Raw genomic sequence first — 17,680 nt, 5'->3', positions numbered from 1 at the left:
CCTCCAGCGGCTGCAGGAGTCGTTAAGGGTCGTTAGGCACACAAAGGTGTGTGCCTAACAGCAAAGCAAGTCCTTAGTCTCTCTGCAGTCCAGGCACAGGGGAGTGAACGAACTCAGGCAGAGACATGCGTCCAACACGGGCAAAATCCAAAGCGGGAACCCCAAAGGCGGGAAGACCCCCAATAGTTATAACCTTGGCTAGACAAAGGGCAGAGTTACCACACCTTAGGCGCGAAAGCGCACGGCCAATCCCAGCCTGGCTCCAGCGCGGGAACTCACGGGGCAGTCCCCGCCCCCTTCTCGGCTGCAGGGCAGGCGAGGGGGGGGGAAACCAGGCGGCTTTTCCCCTTCCCCCCGAAGTCCGGGCAGGAGAGGAATTTAGGGGTACAGGACTCCAGGACAGATGCCAAGCTAGGAGCGGGTGTGGATTTGTTGGAGGATATGAGAGCCTTGCAGAGGGACCTGGCCAGGCTGCATGGGTGGGCAGAGGCCAATGGGATGAGATTTAACAAGGCCAAGTGCAGGGTTCTGCACTTTGGCCACAACAACCCCAAGCAGCACTGCAGGCTGAGAGCAGCCAGGCAGAGAGGGAGCTGGGGGGGGTGGGAGAGAGCAGCTGAACATAAGCCAGAAGTGTGCCTAGGAGAGCCAATGGCATCCTGGGCTGGCTCAGGAGCAGTGTGGCCAGTAGCACAAGGGAGGTGGTTCTTCTTTTGTACTCAGCATTGGTCAGGCCACACCTTGAGTGCTGTGTCCAGTTCTGGGCTCCTCAATTCAAGTGAGATGTTGAGGTACTGGAACGTGTCCAGAGAAGGGTGCTGAAGCGGGTGAGAGGCCTGGGACACACCTGGGACACACTTAGTGCCATGGTCTAGTTGGTTGGACAGGGCTGCATGATCTCGGAGGTCTCTTCCAGCTTGGTTGATTCTATGATGTTCTGCTGTGATTTTGTCTGTGATGTTTGCTTTGCTGGGAAGCAATTTTCAGCAGCATGTGAGAATGTAAGAGCAGCTGACAGGTATAAAATCTGTTCTCTCTCTAGTCCTTGAACCCATGGAAAATCTAAAGGTTGGAACAGAAATGTGTGGCATTTCAAATACGAAGCTTTTAACCCACTAGGCAGCCAGTGACATAACTGAGTTCCATAGTATGTCCTGGGGCCCCAAAAACTGCTGCTAGGTGACCCAAAGCTTGGGAATGGGAAGCCCAAGTACTCAGCATCAAGACATCAGCTGAACATCATCCCATGGGAACTGGCAGAGCTCAGAGGACCTAGAGCTGTGCTTGTTGCTCTATGCAGGAGTATCAGACTTACTGTTTTTGAAGATGACTGCCTTAGATCAAATCTAGTGGGAGTCAAATTTCTCAGTAGTGATGTGTTAGTCTGAGCCTAGCTGGGTTATTTTGGTGAGAAGACTTAGGTTATAGGCTGTGAAAAGGCAGCAATGTTGATGGCTGCTGCACTCATAGGCTTGCTGAGATGTATCAGAACAAGATCATAAACATAGATAAGGCAGTTGCTTGCTCTCTGTCTTTGAGGCTGCATGAACTTCTCTCTCTAACCTAACCTGCCATCTGTGTGACTAATTCACCTGCTTCCTAACCCCCCTGGCCAACCCTCAAACCTGTCTTAAACATAAGGCAAGACCTGGGGTAAGGGAGAGGGGTGGAAAGGAGGTGGAAGGGTGGTTGAGAGCCCCTCCTGGGGACTCTGGTTTCTGGGAGGGCTGCTGTGTTGCTGTATTACTTTTTAACTTGATATGTATTGTAACTATCTCCTTGTATCTTTGCTAAGCTGTAAAGATAAAGCTTCACTCATTCAATTCCCAGAGCTGCTGAGTTTAGGCTGGGTGATTTTCACACGTGTGTGGGAGTGAGTAACACCCAAACTGTCACAGGTGACTTCTGTAACTAAAAATTGTTTTGTTCTGTTTTAATCTGAATTTGGAAAGGAAGCTGTGGATGCTAAGATGTTTCACTCATCAGTAATACATTCTGCCAGAAGTGTAATGGTGCAGTTTTGCTCAGCAATGATAACAAGTAAAGGATATTTGCTCAGGCATTACAGTCTCTTGCTGTGGGTGGTTCATGATTCAGATTTTAGGTGGCTTGAATCTCTTTCTGTAATGGCTGTGTTCTGTGTCTCCGTTGGCTGCAGAGAGAGCTGATAGGAGGTCATCAAATTCCATCTTAATTTAGGTAGAACAAAACATACACAAAGTTTTCCTGTGATGGTTTGGGTGTTACCTCCCCCCGCACATGCTTTGGAAATCACCCAGACTAGACTCAGCAGCTCTGGAAACTGAAGCTTTATACTGACAGCTTAGCACAATATACAAGCAGATAGTTACAATAGATAGTTATATACAGAAATACACAAGGTAAAAGGTAATACAGAAACACAACAGCCCTCCCAGAAACCTGAGTCCCCAGGAGGGGCTCTCAACCACCCTTCCACCTTCCTCCCACCCCTCTGCCTTATCCCAGATCTTGCCTTATGTTTAAGATAGGTTTGAGGGTTGGGCAGGGGGGTTAGGAAGCAGGTGAATTAGTCACACAGATGGCAGGTTAGGTTAGAGAGAAGTTCAGCCTAAAGCCCAGACAGCAACTGCCTTATCTATGTTCTTGTTCTTGTACATCTCAGCAAGCCTAGGAGTGAAGTAGACACCACCATTGTTTCCCTTTCACAGCCTGTAATCTAGTTCTCAACAAAACGTTCTAGCTAGGCTCAAACTCTTCTGTTCAAGGTGCTATTCCTGATCAGTAGGGCAGTCATCCTCACCCCTCAGTAACAGAGCACAGGTCTGCACCACCAAACACCTTCTGTGTCTCCAGGTGGCTCTGATGCAACAGGCATGAGCAAGCTCCCCTCTTGCAGCTACCCCTGCACAGCTCCAGCAACTGCCCTCCCCCTCCTTTGCCAGAGGAAATGCTGGGATACTGTTTTTCATCCCGGGTGGCACTTGGCAACTAACACTTTCCTGATGTGTCAGAGTATTCCCTTGGATAGGGCTGGGTGCTAGGTTGGACTGGATGATCTTGGAGGTCTCTTCCAACCTGGTTGATTCTATGATTCTATAGTGAGAAAGGAGAATGAAATGTCTCACCCCCTTTTAAGATGACAATGAAACAGTCCTATGATGCTGTGCTGGGACCAGTGCAGGTCTAGATGTGTGCTTCAGAGGGTATTCTAGAAGTAGACAGAGATTTCCAGGGCTGTGTGGCTTAAGAAGTGCACCAGCTTCCAATGTTACTCCTTCTAAAAATCATTTAGGCGTACGCATGCAGAGTGACATTAACACCGAAGGGTCAGAAATGTTTATTCCAGAAATAAGAGCAGAAAAACAACTGTGGAGTAAAGCAGCCTGGAGGCATTTGTACAAACCCATCCCCTCACTGTTCACTGCGCTGAGAAGCTCATGGAAAGATGAGATGGGGCAATGAACGCAGAACAAGAGGCAGAAACACAATCTCCTCTGTCTTCAACAAGCAGGCAAATCTCTTGCCCCCTTCTCCAGGGCTCGCATTAAGCTGCTTCTGAGTATTATATTCAGACTCCTTGGTGAGATGGTTCTGAGCTAGAAAGTCCTGCAGAAGCCCTTCTGCCAGTGGGTGAAGGAAGGACAGGACGACATGGGGCAAGCTGCGCACCAGCTCGGGGCTTTGTTTTGGAAGAATTGGCTCTGCCGCGCCAGGCAACCGGTGAGTGTTTGGAGGTCAGGAAACAGGAATGCTTCAGGTCTTCTCCCAGTGTCTGTTGCAAAAGGTGTAGCTATTGATTTTAACCTGTCCACCACACCTTGGTTAAGATAGCCTGGCTGCAGGTGAGTCTTCTTTTGCCTTTGGTGTCCTAAGTATTGACAAGTCTGAACACAAGAGCGATGTACAGTGCATTTTAGTTCTCAACTGGTGTGCTGGTTTGAGCCTAGCTAGAATGCTTGGGTGAGAAGAAAATTAGATGACAGGCTGTGAAAAAGAGACAATGGTGATGTCTGCTGCACTCATAGGCTGGCTGAGATGTATAAGAACAAGAATGAACATAGATAACAGAGTTGCTCTCTGTTGGGGCTTTGGGCTGCATTTCTTTAACCTAATCTGCTGTCTGTGTGACTGCTGCTTTAACCTTATCTGCTGCCTGCTTCTTAACCCCCCCTGGCCAACCCTCCAAGCTACCTTGAGCATAAGGCAAAGTCTTGGGTAAGGTAGGGGGGTGGGGGGAAGGTGGAAGGGTGGTTGGGAGCCCCTTCTGTGGACTCGGGTTTCTGGGAGGGCTGCTGTGTTTCTGTATTACTTTTTTACTTGTATATATCATAACTGTCTGCTTGTCTATTGTGCTAAGCTGTCAATATAAAGCTTCATTCAATTCCAAGAGCTGCTGAGTCTAGTCTGGGTGATTTTTCCAAAGTGTGGGGAAGATGGGGAACAACCAAACCATCACAAATGGCTAAATGCAGGCATCCCCCCCAATTTGTAAATCAGATAGGAAATGTCACGACCATGTTGAAGAGCCACAGCTTATCTTTAATTCACTACATGTTGTTAAAGATAGCCTGGCTGCAGGTGGTGCTTTTTTTTGCCTTTGGTGTCCTAATTGTTGCCAAGTAAGAATATAAGAATGAGGTACAGTGCATTTTAATTCTGAAATGGCTAAATGCAGGCATGCCCCCCCCATTTGTAAATCAGATAGGAAATCTCACAACCATTTTGAAGAGCCACAGCTTGTCTTTGATTCACTACACATTGGTTAAAGGTAGCCTGACTGCAAGTGGTGCTTTTTTTTGCCTTTGGTGTCCTAATTGTTGACAAGTAGGAGCCTAAGGATGAGGTGCAGTGCATTTTAATCCTTAAATGGCTAAATGCAGGCATGCCCCCCCCCCCATTTGTAAATCAGATAGGAAATGTCATAACCATTTTGAAGAGCCACAACTTTAGTTCTCATTAGACACTTCTGGGGCTTGTAGCAGTGGTGAGGACGCCAGTGTTTTTCATTCTTATTACAGGTGCTCATTGGCAGTGCTTTTAATTGCACAATTGTTGTCAAAATCTGGTTATGGGGGATGCAAGAATTGTGTATTGACATTTTACACCCTGCTAAATTGCCTTTCTTATTCACTTTGCAAAGCCTCATTTAACCTTTCAATTTCCTTTATGCAGAAGAATGTGACAGCTACTTCCAAGGCAAAATGAAAGTACTCAAGTGTGAGATGTCCTTGTTTGCTTTCACTGTGATCAATGTGACTTTTTAATTGGAGAGAAGGAAGTGAATCTTCCTTCAAGTTAACATAATTGTGGGTAAAACACTTCCAGATAATGTTACTGTGGGGAAAAATAATGTCACTTGAGTTAATAGTTCTCTGTTGATTATTTTTCCTCCTTGCTGTTACAATCTGGCATTTAGAATGAGATGTATTTGCTCCTTGAGATAGGATTGCCTGTAAACATGGAGCTTTCCCTTCCAGAAATCTTTCACCTGAATGAAATTGTGATTTAGAGAGGGAATTTCTTCTGCAAATGATTTAAAATGATTTTGGTTTTAATAGGAAAGGCATTTTTAGGGGGTGGAGTGCTGTTGGTTATATTCTCCTCTGTTCCTAAACACTTCTGTATGTTCCCTGTTCATTAAGTGGCTTTTCACTCTCCTGTTCTCTTCCATGTTTTTACACTTCTTTCCCTCTCTAATTTTCCCTCATATATTTCTGCATGACAAAATCTCAGTTCATGTAAGTTTTCAGTTTGCCTAATTGGTAGTTCACTGAATAGTGATGCACTGAACATTCCCCAAACCAGGAGTTGCAATGAGTTACCCTAAGCAATTGATCTCTGCCTGTTCAGGGATGGAAAGTGCCCTGGGTAGTTTGCAAAACCTTCATATGGGCTCCTTGTGAGAATGCTGCACCACAAAGGCATCCCCTGCAGAGGGAAGGCTATCAGGGGAACCAAGTGCACCCTCAGCAAGGTTGCAGATGACACCAAGCTGTGTAGCACAGTCGACTTGCTAGAGGGCAGGGATGCCATCCAGGGGGACCTGGACAGGCTGCAGAGATGGGCCCAGGCCAACCTCATGACATTGAACAAAGCTAAGTGTAAGGTCCTGCACCTGGGTCAGCCCAATCCCAACCACAAACACAGGCTGGGAGAGCAGCCCTGAGGATAAGCTGGATGTCACTGCCAGCACCTTGTCAGTCTCTGCGTTGACCAGAGGGAAATAACTACAGACAGTATCAACAGAAGAAGTATAAAATGCTTAAGCAATCTGGAAGCAGTGTGTTTGACAGTTAAAATGATTTAAAATACAAGTTTCACTCACATGTTGGCATGTAGTTGTCATACCCTTCCTTAAGTAGTTGTAGAGAGCGTACTTAACGTGTTGGGGTCTTTTGTTGTTGTTGTCAAAAGGTGCATGAGTTTTAACTGTGGACTTCCAAATCCTGTTTTCTGCACTACTAACAGTGGCTTGATTTGCCTTTTCAGATCCTGTCTCTTACAGAAATCCTCTGGCCCTGTGTGCTTTTCCTCATTCTGGCTGCAGTCCGCTTCCAGGAGCCCCCAAAATATAAGGCAACTTGTATGTTTTGTCTTGCCTCTGCTCTCTTTTGGGTCCTTGGAGAATTGTTTACAGTGTTACAGATATCCTAAGAGGAGAGATTTATATGTAGTGGAAGCAATGGGGAAAAATCCTACAGTGGCCTTCAGTCCTGTGTCACTAAGTCTGACTGGGTCAGGCTGAAGGAGGGGAAGCTCTTCACCGTAAGAGTGGTGAGAGCCTGTGTTGGGTTGCCCTGGGAGGTGTTGATACTCCATCCCTGGAGATGTTCAAGACAAGACTGGATGAGTCACTTAGTGCCATGGTGTAGTTGATTGGACAGAGCTGTGTGATAGGTTAGACTGGGTGATCTTGGAGGTCTCTTCCAACCTGCTTGATTCCATGATTCTATAAGCAAGGAAATAGTGTTTCATGAGGAAGTCTATACTCTAGGTGACAAGTTCTGGCAGAAGGGCTAGAAAGCACATGAGGGTGCAGTGGTGTAACTGCTGTGAAAGCCAGAGTTTCAAAGTCTGCTCTGGAACATTACACTCTGTTGTCTCAGCCTGCCACAGAAGCTAATAGTTTCCTGTGCTAAATTCCTTTGCTCTGAAATGGCACAGCTGCCATCATTGCTTTGCAGGTGACAAAGCCACTTTCTAGGGGAAGGGCACACAGCAAGAAGGTGCAGGTTTGCAACTGCTGTATCACTGCTTTTAATTGTGCTGCTACTTTGGTTTAGGTTACTTAGAAGCTCGGGATTTGCCAAGCCAGGGCCTCTACCCTTTCGTGCGGTCTCTCTTCTGCAACGTGGGCTCACGGTGCAGGAGCAGCAGCCACTCGGCACCCAGAAGCTTACGGTGAGTTACACAGACCTGGCAAAGCTGTCCCCATCACACTTGTGTCTCTTTCTACAGCCAAGGTTCCTATCGTTCTGTGGGCAGGTAGAACAGCAACTTAATCACTCTGCTCACAGTTACCTCCAGTATCCTTAAATGCAAGAGTTGTAGGGCTTAGCCATAGAATCAACCAGGTTGGAAGAGACCTCCAAGCTCAGCCAGTCCAACCCAGCACCCAGCCCTATCCAGTCAACCAGACCATGGCACTAAGTGCCTCAGCCAGGCTTGGCTTGGACACCTCCAGGGACGGTGCCTCCACCACCTCCCTGGGCAGCCCATTCCAATGCCAACCACCCTCAGATAGAATTACAGAATCAATCAGCTCATGTGTCTTCCTGAGTTTTCTTCTCCCTTCTTGGGCATTTCATGCTGTTAGTAGCTACTGGAAACTGCATCCAGTTTTGCCCCCCCCCCCAACACAAAAAGCGCATTGGATTATTGAAGTGGCTTCAGACCAGGGCCATAAAGGTGATCAGAGGGCTGGAGCACCTCCCCTACAAGGACAGGCTGTGAGAGTTAGGGCTATATTCAGCCTGGAGAAGACAAGGCTTCAGGGAGACTTTATAGCAGCCTTCCAGTATCTGAAGGGGCCCTACAAGAAAGGTTGGGGAGGGACTGTTTACAAGGGCTTGTAGTGATAGGACAAGGGGTAATGGCTTTAAGCTGGAAGAGGGTAGGTTTAGACTGGATATTAGGATGGAAGTCTTTACTGTCAAAGTGGTGAGACACTGGAACAGGTTGCCCAGTGAAGTTGTGAATGTCCCCTTCCTGAAGGTGTTCAAGCAAAGCCTGGATAGGGCACTGAGTGCCATGGTCTGGTTGACTGGCTAGGGCTGGGTGCTAGGTTGGACAGGATGAGCTTGGAGGTCTCTTCCAACCTGGTTGATTCTATGATAATTTAGCTGCCCTTTGGGGAGTTGTTTTTAGCCATGAGGTCCTCAGTGCTAGCCTGAGTTCCACCTCTTACCATCCTGGACCTGTACTCAGTACAGTGTATTCTCTGTCCTTGCTTCTCAAGACTTTTACTATTCCAGGTGGCCTGTGCTCCTCTGCACTGCTTTGCTGTGTTCCTCATAAAGGTTTCAGTTTGTGCTGAACAATCACTTGTTACTACTGCCCCTGTAAAGCTGTGGTAGCAAATAACTGCAGCCATCTGTCCAGGAAAGCAAAAAAAAAAGAAGCAGCTGAAACAGCCACCAGGTCAAAACCTGAAACTGCAGACACATTTAGGGGTGAGGTGCTAAAATTTGGGGTGAGATATAAAATGGAGATAAGATGTTGAAATTTTAGGTGATATGCTAAATTTTGGGGTGAGATGTAAACTGGAGATAAAATGCTAAATTTAGGGCTGAGATAGAAATTGGAGAGAAGATGCTAAATTTTGGGCTGAGATAGAAATTGGAGAGAAGATGCTAAATTTTGGGCTGAGATAGAAATTGGAGAGAAGATGCTAAATTTTGGGCTGAGATAGAAATTGGAGGGAAGATGCTAAATTTTGGGCTGAGATAGAAATTGGAGGGAAGATGCTAAATTTTGGGCTGAGATAGAAATTGGAGGGAAGATGCTAAATTTTGGGCTGAGATAGAAATTGGAGGGAAGATGCTAAATTTTGGGCTGAGATAGAAATTGGAGGGAAGATGCTAAATTTTGGGCTGAGATAGAAATTGGAGGGAAGATGCTAAATTTTGGGCTGAGATAGAAATTGGAGGGAAGATGCTAAATTTTGGGCTGAGATAGAAATTGGAGGGAAGATGCTAAATTTTGGGCTGAGATAGAAATTGGAGGGAAGATGCTAAATTTTGGGCTGAGATAGAAATTGGAGGGAAGATGCTAAATTTTGGGCTGAGATAGAAACTGGAGGGAAGATGCTAAATTTTGGGCTGAGATAGAAACTGGAGGGAAGATGTCAAATTTTGGGGAGAGATGCTAAATTGATGTGTCCCTGCCCATGGCAGGGGGGTTGGAACTAGATGATCCTTGTGGTCCCTTCCAACCTTGAGTGATTCTATGATTAACATCAGCAAAGGTGGCAAGCCTCTGTGCCATGGTTTCATAAGCTGAGTACAAAGCCTATGGCCTGTATTACCAGGCTAGATAGTTACAATAGCTGCTGGCCTGTCCAAAAGCCTGTTTCCCAAAAGCATGGGGTTTATTTATACCACTCCTCCTCCACATGCCAGTGCTCTGGAAACGCTGCACTGTATTGGCTGCCCTGTACAGTTATTTTATGCTGCTTTAACTCAACTGCCCAATTGATATTTCAGCTCAAAAGAGAAGCAGGAAAGCATTTCCTGGAGGCAGCCTTAGACCTACTTTAAGAACTGGGAAAACTATTCACTAGCTCTCAGACCTTCAGTTGCAAAAGAAAATGCATTGCATGCAGTGTGTGTTTAGGCACTCATAGGCCACACTGAGGAGCATATAGACTGAGGAGAAGGGGTGATGAGGTAGGGTTCATCATGAGGTCAGACTATTCCAGCAGGTCCATCGGTGTAAGTTAAATCAATTTCAGGGCAGCTCTGTCTTCTGCTGGCTGCCAACAGCCTTAGGAATACACAGTCAGCTTGATAAGACAAATGTAACCGAATCCTACAATGTCCCTGTGTTAACTGGAGGGGAGGGATAGGAACAGTGACAGTAATTACCTTCCCTCTGAGGATTTATATGAAAGCATAGATGGCTCTTTATAAGAATTTTCAGGGTCATTTTGTTTTGCACAAAACAATATTGTATTTATTAAGAGTAAAACAAACCTTGTGCATGGTTTGCACAGGCACTTAACTCATTCACTTGCACACAAAGTACCACATCGCTGCTAGCAGTCTGGGGAGGCACTTCTTAGGATATCAGGGAGTGACAGGACTGGGGGAAATGGAGCAAAGCTGGAGATGGGCAGGTTCAGGCTGGAGGTGAGGAGGAAGCTCTTCACCATGAGAGTGGTGAGAGCCTGGAGTGGGTTGCCCAGGAAGGCAGTTGAGACCCCATCCCTGGAGGTGTTTAAGGCCAGGCTGGATGGGGCTGTGGCCAGGCTGATCTAGGGTAGAGTGTCTGTGCCCATGGCAGGGGGGCTGGAACTAGATGATTACAAACCCTATGAGGAGAGGCTGAGGGAGCTGGGGTTGTTTAGCCTAGAGAAGTGAAGGCTCAGGGGTGATCTCGTTGTTGTCTACAACTACCTGAAGGGAGATTGTAGCCAGGTGGGGGTTGGCCTCTTCTGCCAGGCAACCAGCAACAGAACAAGGGGACACAGTCTCAAGTTGTGCTGGGGGAAGTGTAGGCTGGATGTTAGGAGGCAGTTGTTGGCAGAGAGAGTGACTGGCTTTGGAATGGGCTGCCCAGGGAGGTGGTGGAGTGGCCGTGCCTGGAGATGTTCAGGAAAAGCCTGGATGAGGCACTTAGTGCTGTGGTGTAGTTGATTGGCCAGGGCTGGGTGCTAGGTTGGACTGGCTGATCTTGGAGGTCTCTTCCAACCTGGTTGATTCTATGATCCTTGTGGTCCCTTCCAACCCTGACTCATTCTATGATTCTGAGTGACTTTGTCCTATAAAGAGCTGTTTAGACAATGGACTTCTGTTGTGATTGCAGAAGTTCGTTGGAAAATTGCTGTGCTGTTGAGTAGCCACCAGCTGGCAGTGTGATACAGACAATAGAGAGCTACGCCAGGGGTTTAGCTGGAAGCTAAAATCAGGGAAAATCAGCTGTGGTAACAGGATGCTATCTGCATAGGTCTGTCCTGTGCATTTGGTTGCACATATATGACAACTTAGTTTTTTTCAGGTCCCTGAAATCAACCTCCATAGGTTTTCCTTACAACAGACCCTTTTTGTTTGCAAACAACTATGTGACCAGAAACACCATTTTTCTTTTCAAGCAAAAGGGGAGCATGTCACCTGGAATCAGTGTATGATCTACCTATATTTCATCTGGTGACACTGACCAACTTACTGTTCTGGTTCCAGTGTGCTGCCTTAGATCATAGGATGTCGGGTTGGAAGGCACCCAAAGAGATTGAGTCCAACCCCTCTGCCAGAGCAGGACCATACAATTTAGCTCAGGTCACAGAGGAACGCATCCAGACAGCCCTTGAAAGGCTCCAGGGAAAGAGACTCCCCAGTCTCTCTGGGGAGCCTGTTCCAGATGCAATAAGACAGGTTGAACTTTGGGGTATGGACTATCAAAGAGCCATTGCCTGTGCTTATGATAAAACAGGGAGAGAAACTGAGTGTGTTCAGAAGCACCAAAAACTTCCCTGCATATGTCTGTCTTTGGCTGCTGCCAGAAATGGGTTACTGGCATAGGTGAGCAGCTCCAGCTCAGTAGATTTCCATTCCCATCTTCCCTTAATTTTTGGAGTCAGTGCTGCAACTTTGACATTAATGAGACCAGCAACAGAACAAGGGCACACAGTCTCAAGTTGTGCCAGGGTAGGTATAGGCTGGATGTTAGGAGGAAGTTCTTGCCAGAGAGAGTGATTGGCATTGGAATGGGCTGCCCAGGGAGGTGGTGGAGTCACTGTCCCTGGAGGTGTTCAAGCAAAGCCTGGATGAGGCACTTAGTGCCATGGTCTGGTTGACTGGCTAGGGCTGGGTGCTAGGTTGGACTGGATGATCTTGGAGGTCTCTTCCAACCTGCTTGATTCTATGATTCTATGAACTAAAGAAAAGTGTAAATACAGAATCACAGAATGTCAGGGGCTGGAAGAGGTCTCAAAAGCTCCTCCACTCCAGCCCCCCTGCCAGAGCAGGATCACTTCTACTGGATCACACAGGAATGTGTCCAGGTGAGTTTTGAATATCTCCAGAGAAGGAGACTGCACAACCCCCCTGGGCAGCCTCTTCCAGGGTTCTGTCACTCTCACAATGAAAAGATCACTCTCTCTGGGAAGAACTATACACACAGTTTTCTGATGCTTGCTTCTAGTTTGTAACTACTCCTCCTTATTTCTGTGGAATTCCTTATTACCTCCCTATTTATTTCTGTGAAAAAGTACTGCAGGCCTCCAAAGTGATCCACAGAGGTTGACAGGACCTGATCTAGACTTCATGAAAGGCATAGAAGAACTTGCAAAGGAATTTACTGAGACTACAGAGAAAGCTCTGAGTTTAGAAAAGCTATGGGAGGAGAAGTTCTCAGGTAAGGTGTGCTCTTTGTAATGCTGAGTTGCTTTGCCTATCAGTTAGGGGTAACTATCAAATGAATGCTCTTCTCTTAAACTTTTAAGGCTTTTTTTTTTTGGGTTGATTTTATTTACTTCAGTTTTTAGTTCTTTTTAGGTGGTCTGAGAAAAGACACTTTTGTGATGACCATGACTGTGGCTGTAATAAAATCATCAGAATAAGAAGTGTAGCTTTCTAAATGTATGCCCTTGTGTTACTACTTGGTAACTAACAAAACAATACTGTGTGGGGAAAGGTTTCAAGGGTAAGGATTAATAATCTAAGGGCACAATTACTTGGCCTAACATAGATTCTGTCATGTTTTTTTTTGAAGAGCCAACAGAAATGAAGCTTTTAAGGGCTCTGCAGCGGGACCTTGACCGCCTGCACAGATAGACAGAGTCCAAGGGGATGGTGTTCAATAGCTCCAAGTGCAGGGTGCTGCACTTTGGCCACAACAACCCCATGCAGTGATACAGGCTGGGGTGGGAGTGGCTGAGAGCAGCCAGACAGAGAGGGATCTGGGGGTACTGATTGATACCCGCCTGAACATGAGCCAGCAGTGTGCCCAGGTGGCCAAGAGAGCCAGTGGCATCCTGGCCTGCATCAGGAATGGTGTGGTCAGCAGGAGCAGGGAGGTCATTCTGCCCCTGTACTCTGCACTGGTTAGACCTCACCTTGAGTGCTGTGTTCAGTTCTGGGCCCCCCAGTTTAGGAGGGACATTGAGATGCTTGAGCGTGTCCAGAGAAGGGCAACGAGGCTGGGGAGAGGCCTTGAGCACAGCCCTACGAGGAGAGGCTGAGGGAGCTGGGATTGGTTAGCCTGGAGAAGAGGAGGCTCAGGGCAGACCTTATTGCTGTCTACAACTACCTGAGGGGTGGTTGTGGCCAGGAGGAGGTTGCTCTCTTCTCTCAGGTGGCCAGCACCAGAACAAGAGGACACAGCCTCAGGCTGCACCAGGGGAAATTTAGGCTGGAGGTGAGGAGAAAGTTCTTCCCTGAGAGAGTCATTGGACACTGGAATGGGCTGCCCGGGGAGGTGGTGGAGTCGCCGTCCCTGGAGCTGTTCAAGGCAGGACTGGACGTGGCACTTGGTGCCATGGTCTGGCCTTGAGCTCTGTGGTAAAGGGTTGGACTTGATGATCTGTGAGGTCTCTTCCAACCCTGATAATACTGTGATACTGTGTGAAAACAACAGACTTATACTTGGAGAGAGAGAGACAGAAAAGAAATTACAGAAGCAGATATAATATTCCTGTGACTCCCTTGAATTTCCTCCCAGCCCAAAACTAAATCTCTAATCCCCAGGGCTCCAATCCTCCCCCAGCACCTCTACCATCCAAGAGGCCTAAACATAAGCCTCTGGAGGCTCCAAAACAAGCTTGCTGCTTACATGTTTGTCCTGGTAAAAGCTGCTCCTGCCCAACATAGGGCTGGATGGGGAGGAAAGGAGAATGAACTGGCCTTGACGTGAGTTTATAAAGAGATAGCTCAATTATGGGATTGAATGAGAATCTTCTAGTTCCCAGATGATTTTTAACCCTGTAGTTCCCAACCTGGGACACATTCAAAAACAGCTTTCCAGGATTTAAGTCTTTCTCCCCAGGTTTTTCGGTTTTCCATGGGGATGGAAGCATCTCAGTGGCCATACCTGTTGATACTTAGGCAAACAAGTCAGTAGTTCACTAAACAACGAGAGACTAGAAACACAAAGTTCTGATCCTTCCACTCTTTCCCCACTGATACTGCTCAGCCGTGCTGCTGTAGCATGTAGACATTCAATGGCAAACAGGAGCCAGCAGTGTGCACTTGCAGCCCAGAAAGCCAAGCAGCGCCTGGGCTGCAGCAGGACAAGTATGGCCAGCAGGGCCAGGGAGGTGATTCTCCTCCTCTACTCAGCTCTGCTGAGACGCCACCTGGAGCACAGCATCCAGTTCTGGAGCTCCTATTACAAGAGGGATGTAGAGATGCTGGAGAGTGTCCAGAGAAGGGCCACTAGGATGCCACCTCCCTGGGCAGCCCATTCCAATGCCAATCAAGTGGATCACCTTCTTTCTATGGTATTAACTATTTCCAATGCTTTCACTTCTATTAAATCCCTTTGTACACTACTTGCTGTTGCTTATAAAACTGCCTTGTCTGAAGCCAGCAATGATTCTCTGTAACAGAAAATATTTGACTTTACAGGGCTCCCCAATGTCACCACATCTCTTACAGTAAGTATTTTTATAGTCTCTTTCTGAATTACAGTCCTGGATTTTGAGTTTTCTTTGTTACAATAGTAAGAAATGTGAATCCTAACAAGCTGTAGTAAACTGTCTTAATGTGATGGTGTGGGTGTTACTCACCCTACTCCTCACCCAGACTAGATTCAGCCAAGCTGAAAGTTAAGCAATGAAGCTTTATGTTTACAGCTTAGCACAATATACAAGCAGATAGTTACAATATATTAAAAATACATGCAGCTATATGCAGGGGCACCCGAGCTGGAGGTGATGCAGGGGCACCCGAGCTGGAGGTGATGCAGGGGCACCCGAGCTGGAGGTGGTGCCGGGGCACCCGAGCTGGAGGTGGTGCCGGGGCACCCGAGCTGGAGGTGGTGCCGGGGCACCCGAGCTGGAGGTGGTGCCGGGGCACCCGAGCTGGAGGTGGTGCCGGGGCACCCGAGCTGGAGGTGATGCAGGGGCACCCGAGCTGGAGGTGATGCAGGGGCACCCGAGTTGAAGGTGATGCAGGGGCACCCCACCTTTCCCAGAAACCAGAGTCCCCAGGAGAGCCTCCTAATCACCCTTCCACTTTCTTTCCGCCCCTCTGTCTTATTCCAGACTTTGCCTTGCATGCAAAGTGAGTTTGGAGGGTCGGCCAGGGGGGTTAGAATCAGAATTTAGCTGGGTTACACAGTCAGAAAAGCATGGGCAGTGACTCTGGCAGAGACTCTCACACTGTCCTGTCTTTGTTTTTATTCTTGTTCTTACCCATCTCAGCAGGCCTGTGAGTGCAGCAGCTATCACAATTGTTTCCTTTTCACAGCCTATCATCTAATTTTTCCATTAAAATATTCCACTTAGCCTGAAACTAACACAGTGCAGCACAGATAATAGTTTTTAAAAACCCATGCCAGCCTTAGACTGGAAGAATTCAGACTGAGGAAAACAGCAAAACACTCTGAAGCACCATTAGCTTGCAGAGATGCTCAAACCCATCTTCTTCAGGCTGAGTTAAAATTTATTTTTATATATTTTAGCACTTGTCAAAAGAATTCTGAGGATACAGGTCTGGTGATACAAACAACTCTCCAGGATCAGGGAACAGTTTGAGAGTTGTATATTGCTGTCTATGACTACTTGAATGGGAGGTTGTAGCCAGAAGAGCCTGGAGCACAGCCCTGTGAGGAGAGGCTGAGGGAGCTGGGGGGGTGCAGCCTGCAGAAGAGGAGGCTCAGGGCAGACCTCATTGCTGTCTACAACTACCTGAAGGGAGGCTGTAGCCAGGTGGGGTTGGGCTCTTCTCCCAGGCAACCAGCAACAGAACAAGGGGACACAGTCTCAAGTTGTGCTGGGGAAGGTCTTGGCTGGATGTGAGGAGGAAGTTTTTGGCAGAGAGAGTGATTGGCATTGGAATGGGCTGCCCAGGGACGTGGAGTCACTGTCCCTGTAAGTGTTCAAGAAAAGCCTGGCTGAGGCACTTAATGCCATGGTCTGGTTGATTGGCTAGGGCTGGGTGCTAGGTTATTTTCATATAGAGATTATATTTTAGATATATTTATATATAGATATAAAATACACACATGCAAGCACACAGACATATATATATATATATATATATATACAAATATTATTTGATATCCTCCAAACCCCACAAGGAGCTGTGAGGCAAGGCTGATGCATCATAGAATCAAGCAGGTTGGAAGAGACCTCCAAGCTCATCCAGTCCAACCTAGCACCCAGCCCTATCCAGTCATCTAGACCATGGCACTCAAGACTCCTGATCCTTATACCCTAGATTTAGAAATGTATTGCAGGGCTGAAGAGAGACTCTTGTCTGAGAAGGCAGAGATCATCCTTCTCTTTGGGAAAGAGTTAAACTTCTAAACCAAATGAGATGGCTCAACTTTTCTCCCAGCTTCATTTCCCATCAGAGCAGACAAGAGCATCTGAAGAGATGCTGGTGTAAGGTCAAAGTGCTGCCAAAAGGATCCAGTAAATTATCAAAGCTTGAAGTGTGCTATCAATTGAAAAAGAAAAAACTAACAAAGCTTTGAATGGTTTAAAACTGAAGAAGGCAGGAGTAGAGGAAAAGCAGACACCTTGCATTTTTTTTTCTGCTAATGGACTGTGTTTTCTTCACAAAGATGGATTTGAATGAAGTGGAAGAGATGATTTCCAGGGCAGAAAACCTGTACAAGCAACCCTATTTCTGGAGCCTTCTACGTTCACTCCCTCACCTGGGACTGAACAGCCTTTATACAGAAGCTGAGTTAGTTTCCATGGAAGAGTTCCTGGAAGTTATTGAGAAGTAAGTACTCTTACATTCCTGAAAGTGACATTTTACTATTTCACAGGGAATTTTCATTCTTCTCACTGGCTCTTTAATCAAAGAAGCTTTCTTATCAGTGGAAAAAGGTTCATTTTCTTTTTTCCTGTTCACCAGGTCCTACTTTAATAGAGGTACAGTAGGAATTTTCACCCCTTCTGATTTCTTCCATGCCTGTACTTCTCATCTCTGTCAAAGTCTGCAGACATTCCCCAGGAGCTGCCAAGAAGTAGCTTTATGTTAGCAATAGCTGACAGAACCTTGGGGATTGAGGGAACTGAGTCCATCATCAGTAAGTTTGCAGATGACACCAAGCTAGGAGCAGGTGTGGAGTTGTTGGAGTGTAGGAGAGCTCTGCAGAGAGACCTTGGCAGGCTGGATGGGTGGGCAGAGGCCATTGGGATGAGATTGAACAAGGCCAAGTGCAGAGTTCTACAGTTTGGCTACAATAACCCCAAGCAGCACTACAGACTGGGGACAGAGTGGCTGAGAGCAGCCAGGCAGAGAGAGAGCTAGGGGTACTGGTTGATAGTAGCTAAAGATGAGGCAGCAGAGTGCCCAGGTGGCCA

General features: G+C 47.0%; 1 protein-coding gene across 1 annotated transcript in view; it reads left to right on the top strand.

The window, feature by feature from the left end:
- The window catches only part of ABCA13 (ATP binding cassette subfamily A member 13), a 135,922-nt gene that overhangs the window by 2,111 nt on the left and 116,131 nt on the right, over positions 1-17,680 (top strand). Inside the window, exons 3-7 of the mRNA XM_064160725.1 lie at positions 6,472-6,565; positions 7,266-7,383; positions 12,410-12,555; positions 14,766-14,794; positions 16,930-17,093. Coding sequence (XP_064016795.1) covers positions 6,472-6,565; positions 7,266-7,383; positions 12,410-12,555; positions 14,766-14,794; positions 16,930-17,093 — 551 coding nt within the window. The remainder of the gene's footprint in view (positions 1-6,471; positions 6,566-7,265; positions 7,384-12,409; positions 12,556-14,765; positions 14,795-16,929; positions 17,094-17,680) is intronic.

This window comes from Pogoniulus pusillus, chromosome 21, assembly GCF_015220805.1.
Source record: "Pogoniulus pusillus isolate bPogPus1 chromosome 21, bPogPus1.pri, whole genome shotgun sequence".
NCBI classification, from domain to species: domain Eukaryota; kingdom Metazoa; phylum Chordata; class Aves; order Piciformes; family Lybiidae; genus Pogoniulus; species Pogoniulus pusillus.
The sequence above is the reverse complement of the archived record's forward strand: the minus strand, read 5'-3'. Positions and strand labels throughout refer to the sequence as shown.